Source organism: Aptenodytes patagonicus, chromosome 9, assembly GCF_965638725.1.
Source record: "Aptenodytes patagonicus chromosome 9, bAptPat1.pri.cur, whole genome shotgun sequence".
In the NCBI taxonomy this organism is placed as follows: Eukaryota; Metazoa; Chordata; class Aves; order Sphenisciformes; family Spheniscidae; genus Aptenodytes; species Aptenodytes patagonicus.
Window position 1 is genome coordinate 8,988,251 of NC_134957.1, and position 16,456 is coordinate 9,004,706.

The 16,456-nt window shown below is 41.0% G+C and overlaps 1 protein-coding gene across 4 annotated transcripts in view; it reads left to right on the plus strand.

The window, feature by feature from the left end:
* Positions 1-1,320: 1,320 nt before the first annotated feature.
* Positions 1,321-16,456, plus strand: part of RPS6KA6 (ribosomal protein S6 kinase A6) — a 42,876-nt gene continuing 27,740 nt past the window's right edge. For 2 of the 4 annotated variants that reach the window (XM_076347032.1, XM_076347033.1), the window contains exons 1-3: positions 1,321-1,539; positions 11,361-11,420; positions 15,027-15,143. In XM_076347032.1, the coding sequence (XP_076203147.1) occupies positions 1,459-1,539; positions 11,361-11,420; positions 15,027-15,143 (258 nt within the window). In that variant the 5' untranslated portion in view covers positions 1,321-1,458. Of the gene's footprint in view, positions 1,540-2,301; positions 2,447-7,887; positions 7,930-11,360; positions 11,421-15,026; positions 15,144-16,456 lie in introns of those variants that run through there. The other 2 variants (XM_076347034.1, XM_076347035.1) reach the window with 2 other exon arrangements.

Here is a 16,456-nt window from a genome sequence, read left to right on the forward strand (position 1 = left end):
CAGCATCTTACTATACACTTGTTTGTACGATGATTGACTTCTGAGTAAAACAAAAAAAGCAGCACAGGAAAGCATTCTGGACTATGGGGTGTACCAGCTTGTTCCCTCAGTCGTGCTAATTTCATCAAAATTATTTGGCAATTAAGAATGGTTTGACACTTCCTTTGCTAGCTTTATCTAAAGGACAGGGCTTACTAATAAGTCATGCAGAGTGTTTAAATAAAAAACTCAGTGTCATTGCGGCAGTTTTCTATCCTTAAAAAGATGTATTTTTGATAGTATCATCTAGTGTTTTCCAGCTCCTAAGATCAAATGGTGATGGAGAAACACTGTTTTTTCATCCACGGCCTTTTTCCTACCCCCTCAGGTTTGGAAATACTGTCGTGTTTCTCTCTAAACACATGCTTGGAAACAAAAGAGTCCATCCCCTTGGTGTCTGTAACCACGGTGAAGCAGGCTGCTCCACTCTCCTGTAGACGTGCACACGGCAGTTCCCGCTTTTCATCTCACGAAGAACCTAGGAGGATCCAGGCTATGGTTTTCCACTTTCCAGCCTGTGTTTCATATCCTGCCACCTCCGAATTTTGAAAAACAAAACTGAACTTCCCCCCCCCCCCCCCGCCTCTGTCACTTCATCGGGTACGAGAGCCTCCATCCTCACAGCCGGGTCGCCCAAGGTGTCGCCTTCTTAGGCCGGAGCTACCCCCCGGGTGGGCCTGCCAGCGCTTATGAGGGGAATTCAAGGCACCTAAGGTAGGGACCGGGTATTTCTTTGTGGGCTGAGGGGACAACGGTCTCGTAGCCCGGGGTTCTTCACCGACCTAACATGACCGCCCTTTTTACCCCCTTTGTTTTGTTTTAAATGCCCCCGTGCCGCTCTCCGAGACCCTCCCTCAGTTTCCCCTCAGTCTCAGGCGGAACGGCCAGGTGCCGCCGACAGCCCGGCGGACGCTCCGTGCCGCCCGCCCCCGCCGCCACGGCTGCTGAACCGCGGTCCCTCAGGCGGGAGGGCAGCGCCCCGCGCGGCGGGGCCGTCCTAACCGGAGCCCTCCCCGTGCCGCAGGCCGGCGGCCGGTTCTCCCCCCCCCCCCCCCCCCCGCCTCAGCGAGGAGCCGCCCGGCTGAGGGAACGTTAACGGCGGCGCGCGTCACCGCGCGTCACGACCCCCCCCCGCGCACCACCCCCCCATGCAGGGGATTCTCCGGCCCGCCCTGACGTCATCCCCATGCCGCGCAGGCCCCGCCCCCGCCGGCCGCCATGTTGGGGGGTGTGCGCGGGGGAGCGCAGAGCGGAGCCGCCCCCGCCGGCCGGCAGCAGCAGTAGCCCGAGCTCCGCCGCCGCGCTCTATGGGCAGGAGGAGGGGGCCCGCCGCGGCCGCCCGCCGCCTCTGAGCCGGCCGCGGGCCGGGGAATGTGCAGCGGCTGGCGGCGGCTGCCCGGCTAGGAGGAGAGTCGGGACATGGTGCCGTTCGCTCCGCTGGAGGACGCGGAGGAGCCGGAGCCCTGCCACAAAATGGAGCTGTACGTGAGCGGCGGCGAGGTCAGTGTGGGGCCGGGGGGGGCGGAGCTCCCCGCGCCGCGGCTGGCTCCCCGCGGGCACCTGCCTCCCCGCTCCCCGACCCCCGCCGCCGCCTGGGAGCGGCTGGGCCGGGGCCGGGGCCGGAGGGCGGGCAGACCGCAACGCCCCCGTCCCCGGTCTCTCCCCGCCGGCCTCCGCCCCTCCCCGGTTTCGCGGGTTCCCCCCTCTCCCTCCCCCCCCCCCTTCGCCTCGCTGCCCCCGGTCTGTCCGCCGCCCTCCCCCGCCGGATCCCGGCGCTCCCGGCGGCGGCGGTGCCGCCGCTTCCCCGCCCCCCTCGGGATTCCCCCCCCCGGCGCTGCCGCCCGGCCCCCGCCGCCCGGACACCCGGCCTGCTCGTGCCTCGTCCGTCGGAGCAGCCGCGCCGGGACCGGCCTTTCTGCGAGCTCGCCCCGGTTCCGGCCCGTTCCCGGAAGGCGGCGGCTCCCCGGCGCGACACGCAGCCCCTACCCGCCCCCGCCGCCGCGGGAGGGCCCGTCCCCGCGGGCCTCCCCCGCCGCCCCTCGGCGGCCGCGGCCGACGCCACTCCCTCACAGCCCGCGCTGCGCCCGGCGGCGGCTCCAGGGCTCGGAAAGCGACGGCAGACCGCGCTCCCCTCCCGGGCGCAGGCTGCGAGGCAGCAGTAACACGTGCGGAGATAGAGGACTGCCAGCTGAGCTTGTAAGAATAACGCCTGTGAGAGTGCGGTAAAGGCCGGTGTGCTTTGTGTCGCCTTCTTAACGTTGTTAAAGTCACCGTTACCGGTTCCCAGTTAACATACCGCTCTGGAGGTTTTTTGTCAGCTCTCTCGGTTTCACGATGGTAGCTCCTGTGGCAAGTTGCTTTAACTTCTTCTGAAAATCTGATTGTACTAACCTGGATGCACACCCAGGTAGGTTGTTGCTGGGAGAGGTGCCTTTGCTTTTTCACTGAATAAATATACAATAATTATCATACACACAACTAACAGAAAGACCTGGGAGTGTGTGACTGAGGTTTGGATGCTTAAACGTTGTAAGGAACAAGGAACGGCTTTGAGAGTGTCTTCAAGGAATTGCTTAGCACTCTAGGCGCACCCATAAGCAAGTACCAAATGGTATTTAAAAGAAAAATGGTGAAACTGGTTGCACTGTAACAATGCCTGTACCTCAGCAGAATGTGACACTTGCGTATTAAAACTTTTGCACTTTTGAATCAGAAGCGTAGGATTACATATCAAGTATTGTCAAGTATGACAAATAAAAGATTGCACCGAGGTGTATTAGACGCACAAAAGATGTTATCTAAATAAAGCTTCTTGAAACTGGTCAGACTTGCTTTCCGTGATGCAGTAGGCTTTTCTTATCGTGAGTAAAAAGGTCTGTAGCAAATTCGTCTCTAAGTACAAAGTGTGCAAAACAGGTGTAGGTTAAAGTTTGGGGAAGAGTGAAAGGATATCCTTTAAAGGATCTTGGTGAAATCTTATTCTCTGATGAAAAAATTATACGTGTAAAGGAAAAAAAAAGTAATTCACAGTGGGAATAAAGCCATGAGGTTTTAAACTTCTTAGGGTTTTTTATTTTCTGTAGCTGTGTCTACAGAGTGCCACTTCCAAGTACTATAATTACTGGACATGCATTTCTGCACCATGGCTGCTAGACTTTAACACTTTAAAATATTCTAATGATCTAATAATACTTGACACAGTCCCTGTACCTTAATATTAGAGAGATCCTAATTAAGTTAGTGAAGCTACAGGTAAGGATTAAAAAGTCAGCAGAAGTATTAAGGCTTATTTGTTAATCTTATGGTTTGTAAAAATAGTTTGTTGTAGTTAAGATATGAAGCTTATTGAAGGTCTGAGAACTTTCTTGGCCCCATTGATCTGTTCTTTAAGAATATCACGATACAGCAGTGTTAAAATAATCAAACTTTGCAGTTTTTGAGTATTGCAGTTGAAATGTAAACATTTGTGGTTATTGTGCGCCTCTCGGTATTTTTTTGGCTGGGCAAATACCCCTGCACCCAGGCTGATGCTACTCTTGGAGTATTGTGTTCAGTGCTGCTTTTGTGTACAGACTTTGCCATAAACATTGTATTGGTAGTTAGCAAGAGGCTGGAGAACCTGCCGTAGCTGCGGCGCAGCAAAGCTCAGACAGGTGGTTCTGTTGATGGTGGTGACGTTTAAGACTTCTTCGAACACTTGGCTGGGCTTGGGCTAATAGAGATGTGAGCTTGGCAAGGCACTGCTGTAGGAGCCTGGTTCTGAAGTCACGCTCATCTAGCCAACGGAGCAGAGGGTGATGGATGTCCATCTGAAACTCCTCTGGGTTCGTAACATCTGAAGGCAACTGTTTGCAACAGTTGTTCTTTAAATTGTATTTTCCTCAAGCCCGTACATGAACTACTTACTTAATAGGGTCTGTGTGAAACTATTTCAGTTGTGCTCCGATTAAAATGAGACCTTGTGTTTGTTACGTCTGTGTTACATTTGGCTAGCAGCGTTTGAGACTCCATTTATACCAAAACCAGTTTCTTCAAGTTGTGTATGAAGTTCCCGAATTACACTAACAAATACTTGTTATTGTCATAACACTTAATATAAAGTGCATCTCCGGGATGTGTAGTACTTTTCACTTGTTGGAATTCTACATTAATGTTGTTTGGGGATTTAACAAAGGTTTATTTTATGTTAAAATGAATTTTGGTTTGGTTTGCATTCTTCACTTAAATTTTGTAGACATAATTATAGCCTACAGTACTTAACTACAACCTTGTGTTGGCAGTCTGATAGACCTCAGTGACCTTGGCCTCACTGGAACTACAGTCAACAGAGTTACTGTGAAATAGTCCTATATCTTGAAGACAGACTTACTTGTGTTTACTAGTGCTCTTGTCCATCAGTTGTGGCATAGGAGGAAAAATCTGAGAAACAGTTTTCTCTGGGGAATCTGCTTGTTGACTAAATTTAGGATTATGTTATTAGAAATAAGTGCATTTCCAGTGAAGTAGCGCTTGCGTTGATGAAGTAAAAACAGTTGGCAAGGGAAGAACGTGATCTTGAAGGTAGGAAACAAATTTTCATGCTTCAAGGCATATAAACAACATGAACTTTTGGAAGAAATTTAGGATTGAATTATTTTGTCCTTTTTCACGCTGGTGGTCTTTGAAGCTGAGGATTACATTTTGGACTGTACACTGTGCTGTTCCTGTCTGTTCTTATATTCCTATGACAGTGTCACTTGTGAAGCAGTTTTGTGACTGGGAATTCCTTAAGCCTGGGTAGGCAGGGCTGGTATCATGCAGTTTAAGCTTCAAATATTGAGTGAACTTCTTTCCTCCTAAATATATGATTAATAGCTATTTTCATGGTAATAAAAATAGGTATGAGGGTGTTGATTATAATCAACTGTTGTAGATTATTAAAATATGATTGCAGTCTACAAAGAAACAGGAAAGTAAATGTTAGCATTTTATTGACCAAGCTGAATGAAATGCAAAAATAATTGGAATTGGGCAGAATGTAGTAATTTTGGAATTTTCTGCTCATTTAATAGAAGTAGTCTTGCATTTAAAAGGAGAAGTGTAACTGACTTAACTGCATGCTGTTTGCAATACATGAATATTGTGAATTGCATATGTGACCTCATAGTCAAATATTTATTTTTGAAATAAATACTTCAGAAACCAGTTGCTTAATTGGCTGACAGTGACAAGGAAGACAAGGCTGGAATAACAAAGTGACTGAAACGTATTCTGCTAGAAAACTGGGCTGCATTGAAAGTTGCTCATGAGTTGAGCTTTGCTGCTGTTGTCCATAATCTGTTGCCCAGGCCAATTTAAATAAATGCATCTTTGATTTTGGCCAATGTTTTTAGTCCATCCTCGTAAGCGTGTTCTGAGCCTGGTCTGTCAAAGGCCACTGAATTTTGTCAGTGTTAGGAGTTGCATAACTCCTTTGTGAGTAATTACTGGCAGTGTCGTGGATGACTCAGCTACCTAGTTTTGTGCATCTCTGAAAACCTCCACAATTAGGTGGTGTTATGCTAAGAAAAAGAATAGTATTGCATGTAACTTGAACTAAGTGCCCTCAGCCATTGCAGCCCTCAGCCATTGCAACACTGTACAGTTTTTATAAAGACTTACGAGAACAAGCTGCCTTAAAAAAAAAAAAGTACATTAATACTCTTAAATGGAAAACAATGAGTATCTTTATGCATTGAAAAGTGCTGCAGTATAATAATAATAATAATAATAATTCTGTTTTGGTATACCACTTTTGAAGATCATTTTGGAAATCTGCTATGGTATTCTGAGTCTCTAAAAGGAGCAGGGGGTCTGTTTGAGGTAGCTCACCTCGGTTCCCACAGAATAGCTTTGGAGAGACTTCACAATAACTCTAAAACAGGAGAATAGTATGATTTGTTAACTCATAATATATAGAATTTTAATATTCATGTAGATGTACTTCTTTATTACATTAAGAATAAAACTTGAAATGCGTTGCTTTCATCAAGTTTCAAACTTACCCTTTTCCAATATTCTTTAATCTGCCGTTAAACACAATTTCCAGAGTGGCTGCTTTATGCCCTTTGATTATGGAGTTACAGTCTTCTCCCAGACAGGCGGTAGTGAAAAGATCTCAAGTCCTTTACTAGTTCAGTGATCCCTGTGCTTATGGTTAGGTTTGTGTCTTGTCATAGCTGTAACTAGTCTGAGACACACATAATTCTCCCCTGATCTCTGAAAATGGAAAGGATCAAAATGTTCTCTTAAAATTAGTAGTTATATGTTGCTGAAGGTTTGTTATCCTGTCTGAATGTATGATTTATTTGCCACAGGTAAAGAACTTTGACTTTCCCTAGTAATTGATTATGGGTTTGAGTATTTTTTTTTTTAAGGTAGATGGCTTTATCTTCCTCTTACTTGGTATGTTTAAAGGGAGTGTGAGTGAGTTACCTGGCCTCTTCCTTTTGTGAGAGGAGCCGAGGGACTGAGACTAGTACAGGGTTTGTGCAGTGAGCAGATGAGAAGAAAATTCAGCGTAGACCTGTGGAGTCTCATGTGGGCACTGCCATCAGCGGGACATCCTTCCTCTGGTCACATCGTGGTAGGGTGGGACTTGGCTTTAGTTGGTGTAACTCCGTGTCGGGTAACCCTAATAACACTGCTTCGTCTTCCACTTCATGGGGTCGGCTGCTGTACTGGGGGAAATTGTTCCTTCCCAAAAGCAGCCCAGGCAGTAAAGAGCACTGAATGCAGCTTGGGCACCTGCACGCAATAACAATATCTACTGTCTGGAAAAAAGAAAGTCGCATGGAGAAAAGCTGTGGAAGTTTTATAGGAAGAACAAGTGCCTTTAAGCTTCAGTTTTGTTCACAGTGACTTCTAGAGTTTTTTTTTTTAAATAATAAAAGCCCTCACCTGTTTGGCTGTGCACAGAACCCCCAAATTTCTCAAACCTTTCTCAGGAAATAAGATTCAGTAGGCCAGTGTGTTGCTAATTAAATTAATGATGCAAACTCTCTGCAGATGTAATTCAAAATAAATAAGGAACAAATGTGGTTGTCTTAACAGGATTTTTTTCAAAGTCTTTTTCAAAATAATTGGGATTTCCAATGTAAGCGTCCACTCTAATATTTTGAAATAAGTATTTGAAGTAATACTTTTGTATGTGGGGAAGCAAACTGGTTTGTCTTGTGTTCATTTGGAAGAACTGAGAGGTGTGGGTCTGGTGACTGTAGCTGCAGTAACTTTGCAAATTGAGCGCAGTGAAGGAGGAACCGTGGAGGATGCAGAAGCTTTTGTTGATCCTTATGTAGAATTTGACCCGTTTGAAGCCAGGCTAGATTATACATGGGTGGTGATGAATAATGCTTTCTACTTCTAATAATATTATGACTATAAAATTCCCAGTTCTGTTTTTTCTATAAAATTTTTAATTGTTTGAATGCTTAAATGAAGACGTGTAAAAACAGGACAGAATGAACCAGCTTTACCTCTTCTGCTGTTTTCCCGTGTAGTTAGGCATTCTTGCTGACCATTTGTCTAGCTTCTTTTGGCCAAAACCTATAGACCCACCAAACCATAACGCATTTACCATGTAAACTGTTAAAACATCCTTAATGTGGGGGGGGAAGATGGTTCTAGTCTTTGATAATACTGGGATTCTTCTGTTCTGCTGTAATTATCAGAGGAAAAACATGTGCAATAGTAGTTAAGCTTTTTACCAGCCCACAAAAGCCCTTTGGATATTCTCCTGAGGTAATAGGGTATAGTCCCAGCTGGTCATGGGATCCATTGCAGCTATTTAAATCAGAAGGCAGATTGCGCTGTGTTCCCTCAGAGGCAGTTTGGCATCGGAGGATTGGGTCTCTAGCCTGCACCTCTGGAAAAGTAAGTTTCTTAGCTGCCAGGTTGTCTGACCCTAACTTTGTTTTCATCTCTTTTTATGTAGTGGTTTTGGTTATTTTTATACTGATCAACAATGCGGAATACTTTCTCTAACTTAAGATTTTTTTTTTTTTAGTTGGAAAGTATTGCCACTGTTTGCCTAAATGTCTGAGTTTAGTTTGTGTCTTAAAGACAGTTAATATTTAAAACGTTCAGTTAATTGTAGGAGTTTAGCAGTACTGAACAGCAAAATGATTCAAGGATGAAAGAATCTCCTTCAGAATAATGGTACTTGCTTCCTTTCACCTGTTCTCTTAGAGATATGTGCTTTCTAATTCTCAATAATAAATTAAATTTGTGCATTCATAGATATTTAGTAAGTAATGACTTAGAGAATAAAATAGTTCTGTTCTATATATGTTTGTGCATAAATATTAATGATTAAATCACTAAAAGGGGTCCCAGTTGGCTGTGGAAGGAGAATTTTGTATTTGGTTTCCATAAAGGTGGGAATTAAGTATTAATTGTAGTTTTTCTTTTTTGCCTAATACGAGAGACAGTGGAGAAACTTCTAGTTACTGAAATTTGGCCAATATAAGTAACTACAGAACAGTAATGATTTCATTTGTCATTGATATTTTTTTTAAAACTGAATAACTAGCAAACTACTAGTTCTTTAAAACTACTAGACTTCAGGTTGCAAGCCAACAAGTTTGTTGGTGGGGTTTTTTTTGTTTTGTTTTTTTTAATGGATAGTGACCGGCATTCACAAACAAATAATGGAAAAGTGTAGTCGTGAATATCAGGCAATAAAAGTGGATTCATGCACTTGACCATAAAATTCTTTGAACTAAAAATTGGCAGGCATCCCAGTCTGTGTAGTCTATAGAGAGACTGGACAGGAAAAAAAAAACCAAAAACATGAGCAACAATAAAGGGGAAAAGTGTATGATAGGAAATTGTTAATTAAGATGACATTTGATTACCTGCCATAAAAATCCAATAACTTACTAGATTTGATTTGCCAGAAAGCTTGAAAGTATGCCTACATGGCGTGCTCGGGAACTGTGTAGATCAAATAACATGCTGATTTTTGGTTCAAAACTCCATTCCAGCAGTGACAGCTTTCTGTATCTGGTTGCCTGGAGTTAAGCGACTGTTTTCAGTGTATCTGCAGCTCTTCTGGCTAGTGGTATTGGTTCCAGAGCTTAAATTTAAGTAAAAAAGTCTTGGAAAACATTGACCATATTTAAAGAAAGAAAAGTTGAAATGCACACTAAATTAACTTCAAATTAAAGTCCATGAGTGAGGAATTGTATCATTTCTGAGCACCTAGAGTGGAAACCCATTTTCTTGCTAGGTCCAAATAAGTTTTTTGGACAACTTCAGTGGGCCTCACGTTAATTCACGCTTGAATGTAATCTAGTGATATTGTGAAAAGAAATCACATGGCAGTGAATCATCTGAAATGAGGTTGGAGTTCATATCTGGTCTGAACTTTGGCATTGTTTCTTGATTTATCCAATTAAGTCATACAATAACAAGTATAGTGGGTGTCCCATCCCTCCCAGTGTCTAATTTGGAAAAAATAGTTACGCAAAAAAGAAATAAATTATGTAGCAAGTTAGTAGCATTGGTTTCTGTAGCATATGTGAGGTTTCTGAATCTAGGGTAATAGGTCAGTGATTTTTGGCCTTGAGAAATTAGGGTGGCAATGCATGATATATATGAATGATGAACATGTGTTGAATATGCCAGCACTGGGTTAAACTGATGGTTTGTAGTTAATGTGAAGAGTATGTGTGTAATCTGTGGTTAAAATAAATGGAAACTTAGAGAAGAGTGAAAGTAACCAAAGCCTCATGCTACTTTCCTTGAGATTCTTTTTTTCCGTGAGGATATAATCCAAAAATAAGTGCCAGTATCTTGATACAGAAATTAGAGATTTAATGTTATCAAAATCATTAATTTAGGACTTAGCTCTTAAAAGCTCTACTTGAAATCAAGAGTCCTAGAAGAAGCAGTGGAAGTGGTTGAGTTTGCTTAGGCGACGCAATTGTGGTGGTATAAACCTGTCCCTGCAGCCCTACCTGTTTGTCGAGTTTTCTGTTTTGTTCTTAAATAGGGGCATGGTCTATATGGCATTTCAAGATTCTTTGTAGTCCTAGTAGTTTTACCGGTTCACATGCTGATAATCATACCATATTGTGGTATCTTAGGCATGTGTTTTAGATAAATTCAGAAGTACAAGAAAAAAATGTCATTACTTGGTTCAGGAACTTAATTGCTTCAACTTCGGTTTTCAGGAAAAAAGTTGTTTGAGTTTCCTTGTGTTATTTCTAGTTAGTAAGTATTTTGTTGTGTGACATTTGTGCCACATGAAGGTAGTGATGCAGAACAATTAACATATAAATAAATTAGCAATTATTGGCTTCACCCATTTTGTCAGGTATTTCCAGTTTTTAATTAATGCTTTGCATGTTGAAACAGAGCATGTCCTTTATATTTCTGTGGGTTTTTTTTTTTGTTTCAGTTGTTCAAAAGCATTGAATTGTTTCTTACTTAAGGAGAGCTTAAACTAAACTTCATCTATAAATTAAACTTTTTTTTTTACTGTGACTGTGGGTTTGATATCTTTGTTTGAAGTGTGTGAAGGGGTAGGCAAATGCTAGCAAGTGTGGTGCTCATTTAAGAGCATGTCATTTATTTGCTTCTGTCTAGACACATCATACTTTTTTGCCTCTTAAAGGTGTTATTTTTGAAATTGATCCACAAATATTTTAATATACAGATCTACAGTTTCTGAAGTACTTCATTAAAGTTTGAGTATTCTATTTGCTAGATATCTAAATAACTTCTGATGCAAGCAAATTTTTAGAGGAGTCTAACTTTTTAAGGAAATAGGTAATTATTTTTATGCATAAGAATTCTGTGGTATGTATTCTCTATTCTACCTCATCTTGCACTTCTCCCTTTTGCCCCAAAAAGACTTGAAATCACTTTTGAATCTTTTCTCCTTAAACTGCAAATTAATTTTCAGCAGCAGATTTTAGGATTTTAGGTTTCTGAAAAGTATCCGCAACATAAATTTTGTGCACAACAGAAGAATTTTATATTAGTGTCATCTTGTATGGATGGCATCTGTAGCTTTTAAAGAAGGAATTTTAAATTAATTCCAATTAAATAACTATGGAATGGCATTTACAAAGGGATAAGCTACATGAGGGAGATGCTAAATAAAACTACTAAGCAGTAGTATTTGTTTGAAACTACAGTTGTAAATTAGAGCAACAAGAACACCAGTTTTTCATTTGTGTGCTCTGAAATGTAGATTGGTCAAATTATAAATTCTGCTTATTTGAAATTGTTAGGTCTTAATGTTGTTTTTGTTTTTTTTCTTTCTCTTCTGCATTCTCCTTCCTTCCCCTCTCCAGCTAAATGGCCTTAAAATGGCAGATGAGCCTATGGAAGAAGGTGAACCATATTCCTACCACGTAAGTATATTTGATAGATGTTTAGACACTCATTAGCATGACTTCCTTTTGAAGACAAATTTATGCATTCTCTGCTCTTTAGTAACTTTTGAACCTATCATTTTATTTGGCTGGATCTGAAGAGATCCTAAGTCTTGAAGATGATTTTGAAAATTAGTACCTGGGTGTGGGCCGTAAGTGCCTTGTTTGGGAAAGTTTGCCGCATGAGGCAGTGCTTTATGGAAAACAGATTCTGTGTGCTGGAGAATAGAGCATTTACAGATCCCTCAACCTCAGAAAATGCTCAGTCCAACCTTGAACCTTTTATACACCATGTGCTTAATGTTGCTCTTATTACACTGTCATCTGTTCTTCCTTTTGTATTTTTTAATGTAGTTGCTGTACATTCATCTAGAAGGTACTTAATTCCTGCTATTTTAGAACAGAATTTATTTTTACACCAGTATGTTAATTTGACTTTTATGTAGAAATATCTCAGATAAACCTTGTTAAGCATGATTTTTGTCCAGTGCCTTGGTGATGTGCATATGTAGGAGATGCTGAAGATCAGTGTTCTGTATGTTGGCTAAATCTTGGACTAAACTTCAGGCTAATTCTCTATGTGGTGAAATGCCTGACTTTGCATGGAAAAATTGGCCATCGTTTTTCGACACACATATCCATATATTCTTGAACAGGATCACGGAAGAAGGTATCAAGTAGATCTTAGTGCCAGTTGTAACCACTGCTTTGTATTGCAATAATACCTTTTCAAGTAAGTGATTTGGAAAATAAACTCTTGGGGTAGAAGCATGTGGTGCTTGGTTATTTCCTGGTGTGGAGTAAGTAAATAAACTATCAGTGTCATAGTCATCTTACACATAGCAAAGAAAGATGAGCAATGGGTTGTCTTAATCCTTCACTATACTTGAACCAGAAGGATGTTGCTGAGCTTGCTTGTTAGGTGCTTGGAGCTACATACCAGTCAAGCTGTAACAAAGTAAGATGGCACAAAGCCATAACTGATTGCGGCGTTTCTTTCAGTGCTTTGTCTTCTGTCAAACCTGCTGGGAATAGTTACCTCTTTTGCAAGGCGACTTTGGTGGAAGCTGGTACCTGAGCCCTGAAATAGATTTGCGGCTCAAGCAGCAGAGCACAAAAAAACCTGCCAAATTTGCAGTTCATGGAGGCCAAACTAGAAATGAAAATGAAACTGGCTTATATATCTGTTCAGCTCTTTACCTGGTCATTTCTTGTTGATGGTGCAGAGGTCTTTTTATACTTCAGTCATGCCAATTTTTAGTACTTTAATGATAGTTAAGTAGGTGAAATTATATAGACATCTCTTGTGAAGGTAAAACACTCCATAAAAAAAATAATTAATTTCATACATCTCAAGTTATTCTTTATTTGCATGGAAAACATTTTTCTCCTCAGTTCACATTTAGAAATACTCTGTCAGTCTCCGCAGCAACCACATGTGATGTCACAGGCTAATGACTCAAGGTGGGTGATAAACAGAAGTGCAGATGAACTGTTAAAGATCTTTTCTCATGCAAAGGTTCACAGTGTTAAGGAATACAAATAAGGACGTTCAAGTAAAAAGGCTTCTAAATAGAGTATTTACATATTTCATAGAAAGAACCAGCTATTAAGTCTGTTGTACACTTGGTGTATAACTAGAGGAATCACTGCTTTCATCTGTCATCAATGACTTGAAATGTTAGTGTTCCTACCTGCCTTAAATTCCAGGCATGTGTTTAAAAAAAAAAGAAATAAAAATGAAAAGATGTGCATCTTTCCTATGAATACGTATATGCATAGTCAACAAGATGGATGGATGAAATGAAGTTGGGATGTATACACTGTATTGTCAGTGTATGTCAGCTGTGTTTTTGTTCACAAAGAGGGAAATAAAGTAGCTTAGAGTGTGAATTGAAGAATTAACTTTGTTATCCAGCAGTGTCTTGTGTTAATACCTACCTTTGCATGGGAAGCAGGCAGAACAAACAGGCCTTTTGCAGAAAGAGTATGAAATGAGAGATGTAGGAGAGGGGAAAGGACTCGTGCAGTAACAGCTGGACTACAGTTTGTGAATATACTAAGAGGTTAGTTTGAACTCTTTCTTTCCCCACTCTGGACAAACAAAGCAATTAAGGCATAGACAGTTAATGCAGTGTGATGATTGCCCCCCCCCCTTTTTTTTTTAATTATTGCAGTAAGTACATACACATTTAGATGATCACATTTCTACTCTGAATTTCTGTGTAACCCCACCTAGATAATTTTATCTAAATACTTCTGTATCAAGTCTGGTAACATTGATTATAAGTTTTAATGCATGGTCTTGGGCAGCAAGACTTTCTGTAGTCAACCTGACTCTAGAGTGATGTTCTTTCCTAAAACCAACTGTTTCATCAAGTGGTCAGGCCTTTTTCTGGTGGTGTTGCATACTTGTCATTGAGGGAGAGCAATGCACTGTAGGTTGGTAGGGTGTTTTTCTGGTCTCTACTAAAGTAGAGAAGCTTTCAAGATTAATATCTAAAGAGAAGATAGGAGGACAGTTAATAATCATTTGGATACCCTAAAGACATCAAAGTACTGCAAATGAGGTGGGATTTTCTGTTGTGATTGGGTTGTATTTGCAGTGTGCAAGAAATTAATTGGTATTCTTGGTAGGGCTTGAGTGGTGCCGCTCCTTTTGTACGTGCAAGCTCAGGTTGCTCTTGTAGGCCTTAGCACGTAGTTTGTAGTTTCAAGGGTGCTTATTTTGATGCCTCACTTGCTTTGGCTCACAGAAACTTCTCTTACACCATAAAAGCTGCAATACATCATCTGATTTGTTTTCATCATGAATGTTTGTCTTTTCACAATCGTGGCTGCTGTGCCCGGCTTCGCTGAAGGTGAGAGTAACAGGAAAAAGTCAACAGAACACTGAATCTTTTACCTACCTCAGAATTACCCTCAGCTTTCTGAAGGAGGTCTCCACACAGGATAGTCTTTCCATGAGCTCTGCACCCCAGAGCTGTGTTTCTTCTGTTGGATGCAAGGATTCAGAGTTCTTAAGATGACTCATATCTTATTTATGCTCTTCAAACGATGCATGTTCCTTTAGCTACAACTGGATGACCATAAGTATTATTTACTGCTGTGAAAAGCAATAATTATCTAAAATGATGAAATTCAATTTAGCTTTCATTAAGACTATTTCAGGAAAGGGAAAGATGAGAAGAGTAATCGCTGGGAAAACTAAAGGCTGCTAAAACAGAGGTGAAGCACGGGAGGATCATCTTAGACTTGGTTTAAAAAATCTAGGTGTTTATTCCTTTCATGTAAGAAAATCCGTCTTTGCTGTAGTTGTAATATTTGACAAAAGGAAATGAGCATTCTTTGAGAATTTTACTTCAGTTTAGAAATTTTTTAATGCATTTATTTAAGAAAGAATGGATGGGAAAACTTCATTTGAACAGCTTTCTTTTATGCCTTATTAGAATTTCAAATATTTTATTTAAAAAAAACCAAACAAAAAAACAAACAAGAAAAGAGCAGGCATTTACATGCATTTCTAATGAGTTCCTTAATTCAGGCCTGTTCATTGTTGTATTTTTGTTTGCCTTGAAATAATAGGATGAAGGAAGTGTGAAAGAAATTCCTATTACACATCATGTGAAAGAAGGATGTGAGAAAGCAGATCCAGCACAGTTTGAACTACTTAAGGTTCTTGGACAGGGATCATTTGGAAAGGTAAGATAACAAACTTTGTTTTCATCTGATGTCCATTTTGAACCTGCTTTGTCTTATTAGTATTTTTCTTCCCTTATTTCTATAATACTACAAGGTTAGGTATAAACCTAACAAATCTGAATACAGGTAGATATGCTCGTGGACGTTGCCCTGTTTTGGAGGAAGTTACCCATCCTGTTTTTCAGGTGGTTGATGTGGGTTTTTTTTTGTTTTTGTTTTTACTATGATAGCCTTTCTGACTTTGCATTTTTTAGAGGAAAAGCGATCTTTCTCTGTAGACCGGTCCAGACAGTCAACCTGGGAAGGGTTAGCCGAAGTACATTTTTGGATAAGACAGACGGTGCCGTAGCAGAGTGGCTGGGAATGTTTGGAAAGTTATTGACAAGTTCCATCTTTTCCCAGTCTTGCTCTGGTGCCAAGGGAGCACTGTTTATAGCAGGACACCAAATCATATCAGAGACAGAGAGGCAACAGCCTCAGTCTCTAGGCAGAAGGGTGAGTCAGTAGCAAATTTTAGGAGGTCTGCCATGGAAAGTTACCGTTTGCTTTAACTGAACAGAGAGGCATGTTTGTAGTTCATCTGGACTGGCATCTGCAGCTTCATGGCAACAATGGCACCAACAGCAAGGGATATTACCAGTTGGGTTATAGAGTTAGGGGTGGTTTTTGTGCAGCAGCTCTGGTGTTGTCAAGCTCTGTTTGCCTAATGCCATGGCTGTTTGAAATAAAATAATAGTGTTTTCAGCTGCCTCAAGACTTTATTGCAGCATCTAGTGAGGAGTCAGAATGAACAATATCTCTGTTCTATATAGGTTGCTTTGCATCTTCTGTAGTTTAGGTTGATGCTTGGGAGGCACCAGCAGTGTAATAAACATTGATAGACACTTACGGAGGAGACGGTGATTTGTCTTTTAGTGATGGTACTTGACACGCTGTGAATGTTTTACTTTCTTCAATATATGAAATCTGTAGTGATGTAGATACAGAGGAATGATTGTGGTAGTTTGGAACTTGAACTAATGTAACGAAGTAAATAACCTGTGAAATGTATTTCAGTTTTTTATTTTGCTGTATTTGTCAAGTGATCTACAAGTGATTTTTGTAATGTGCCACTTGGTGTCAGATTGCAGAAATGAAATTAAAAATCAAATGTCTCAGAATTTCTGATTCTAGAATGGAAAAGTTGGCAAGTTTATTTGATTTTTTTTAATAATTTCTAAATATTTAGTAATTTCCAACAAAGTATATATGTAAATAAATCTAGTGTTAATGAAAATCTGAATAAGGTAAGATCAGAGAGGCAATTTCAGGTA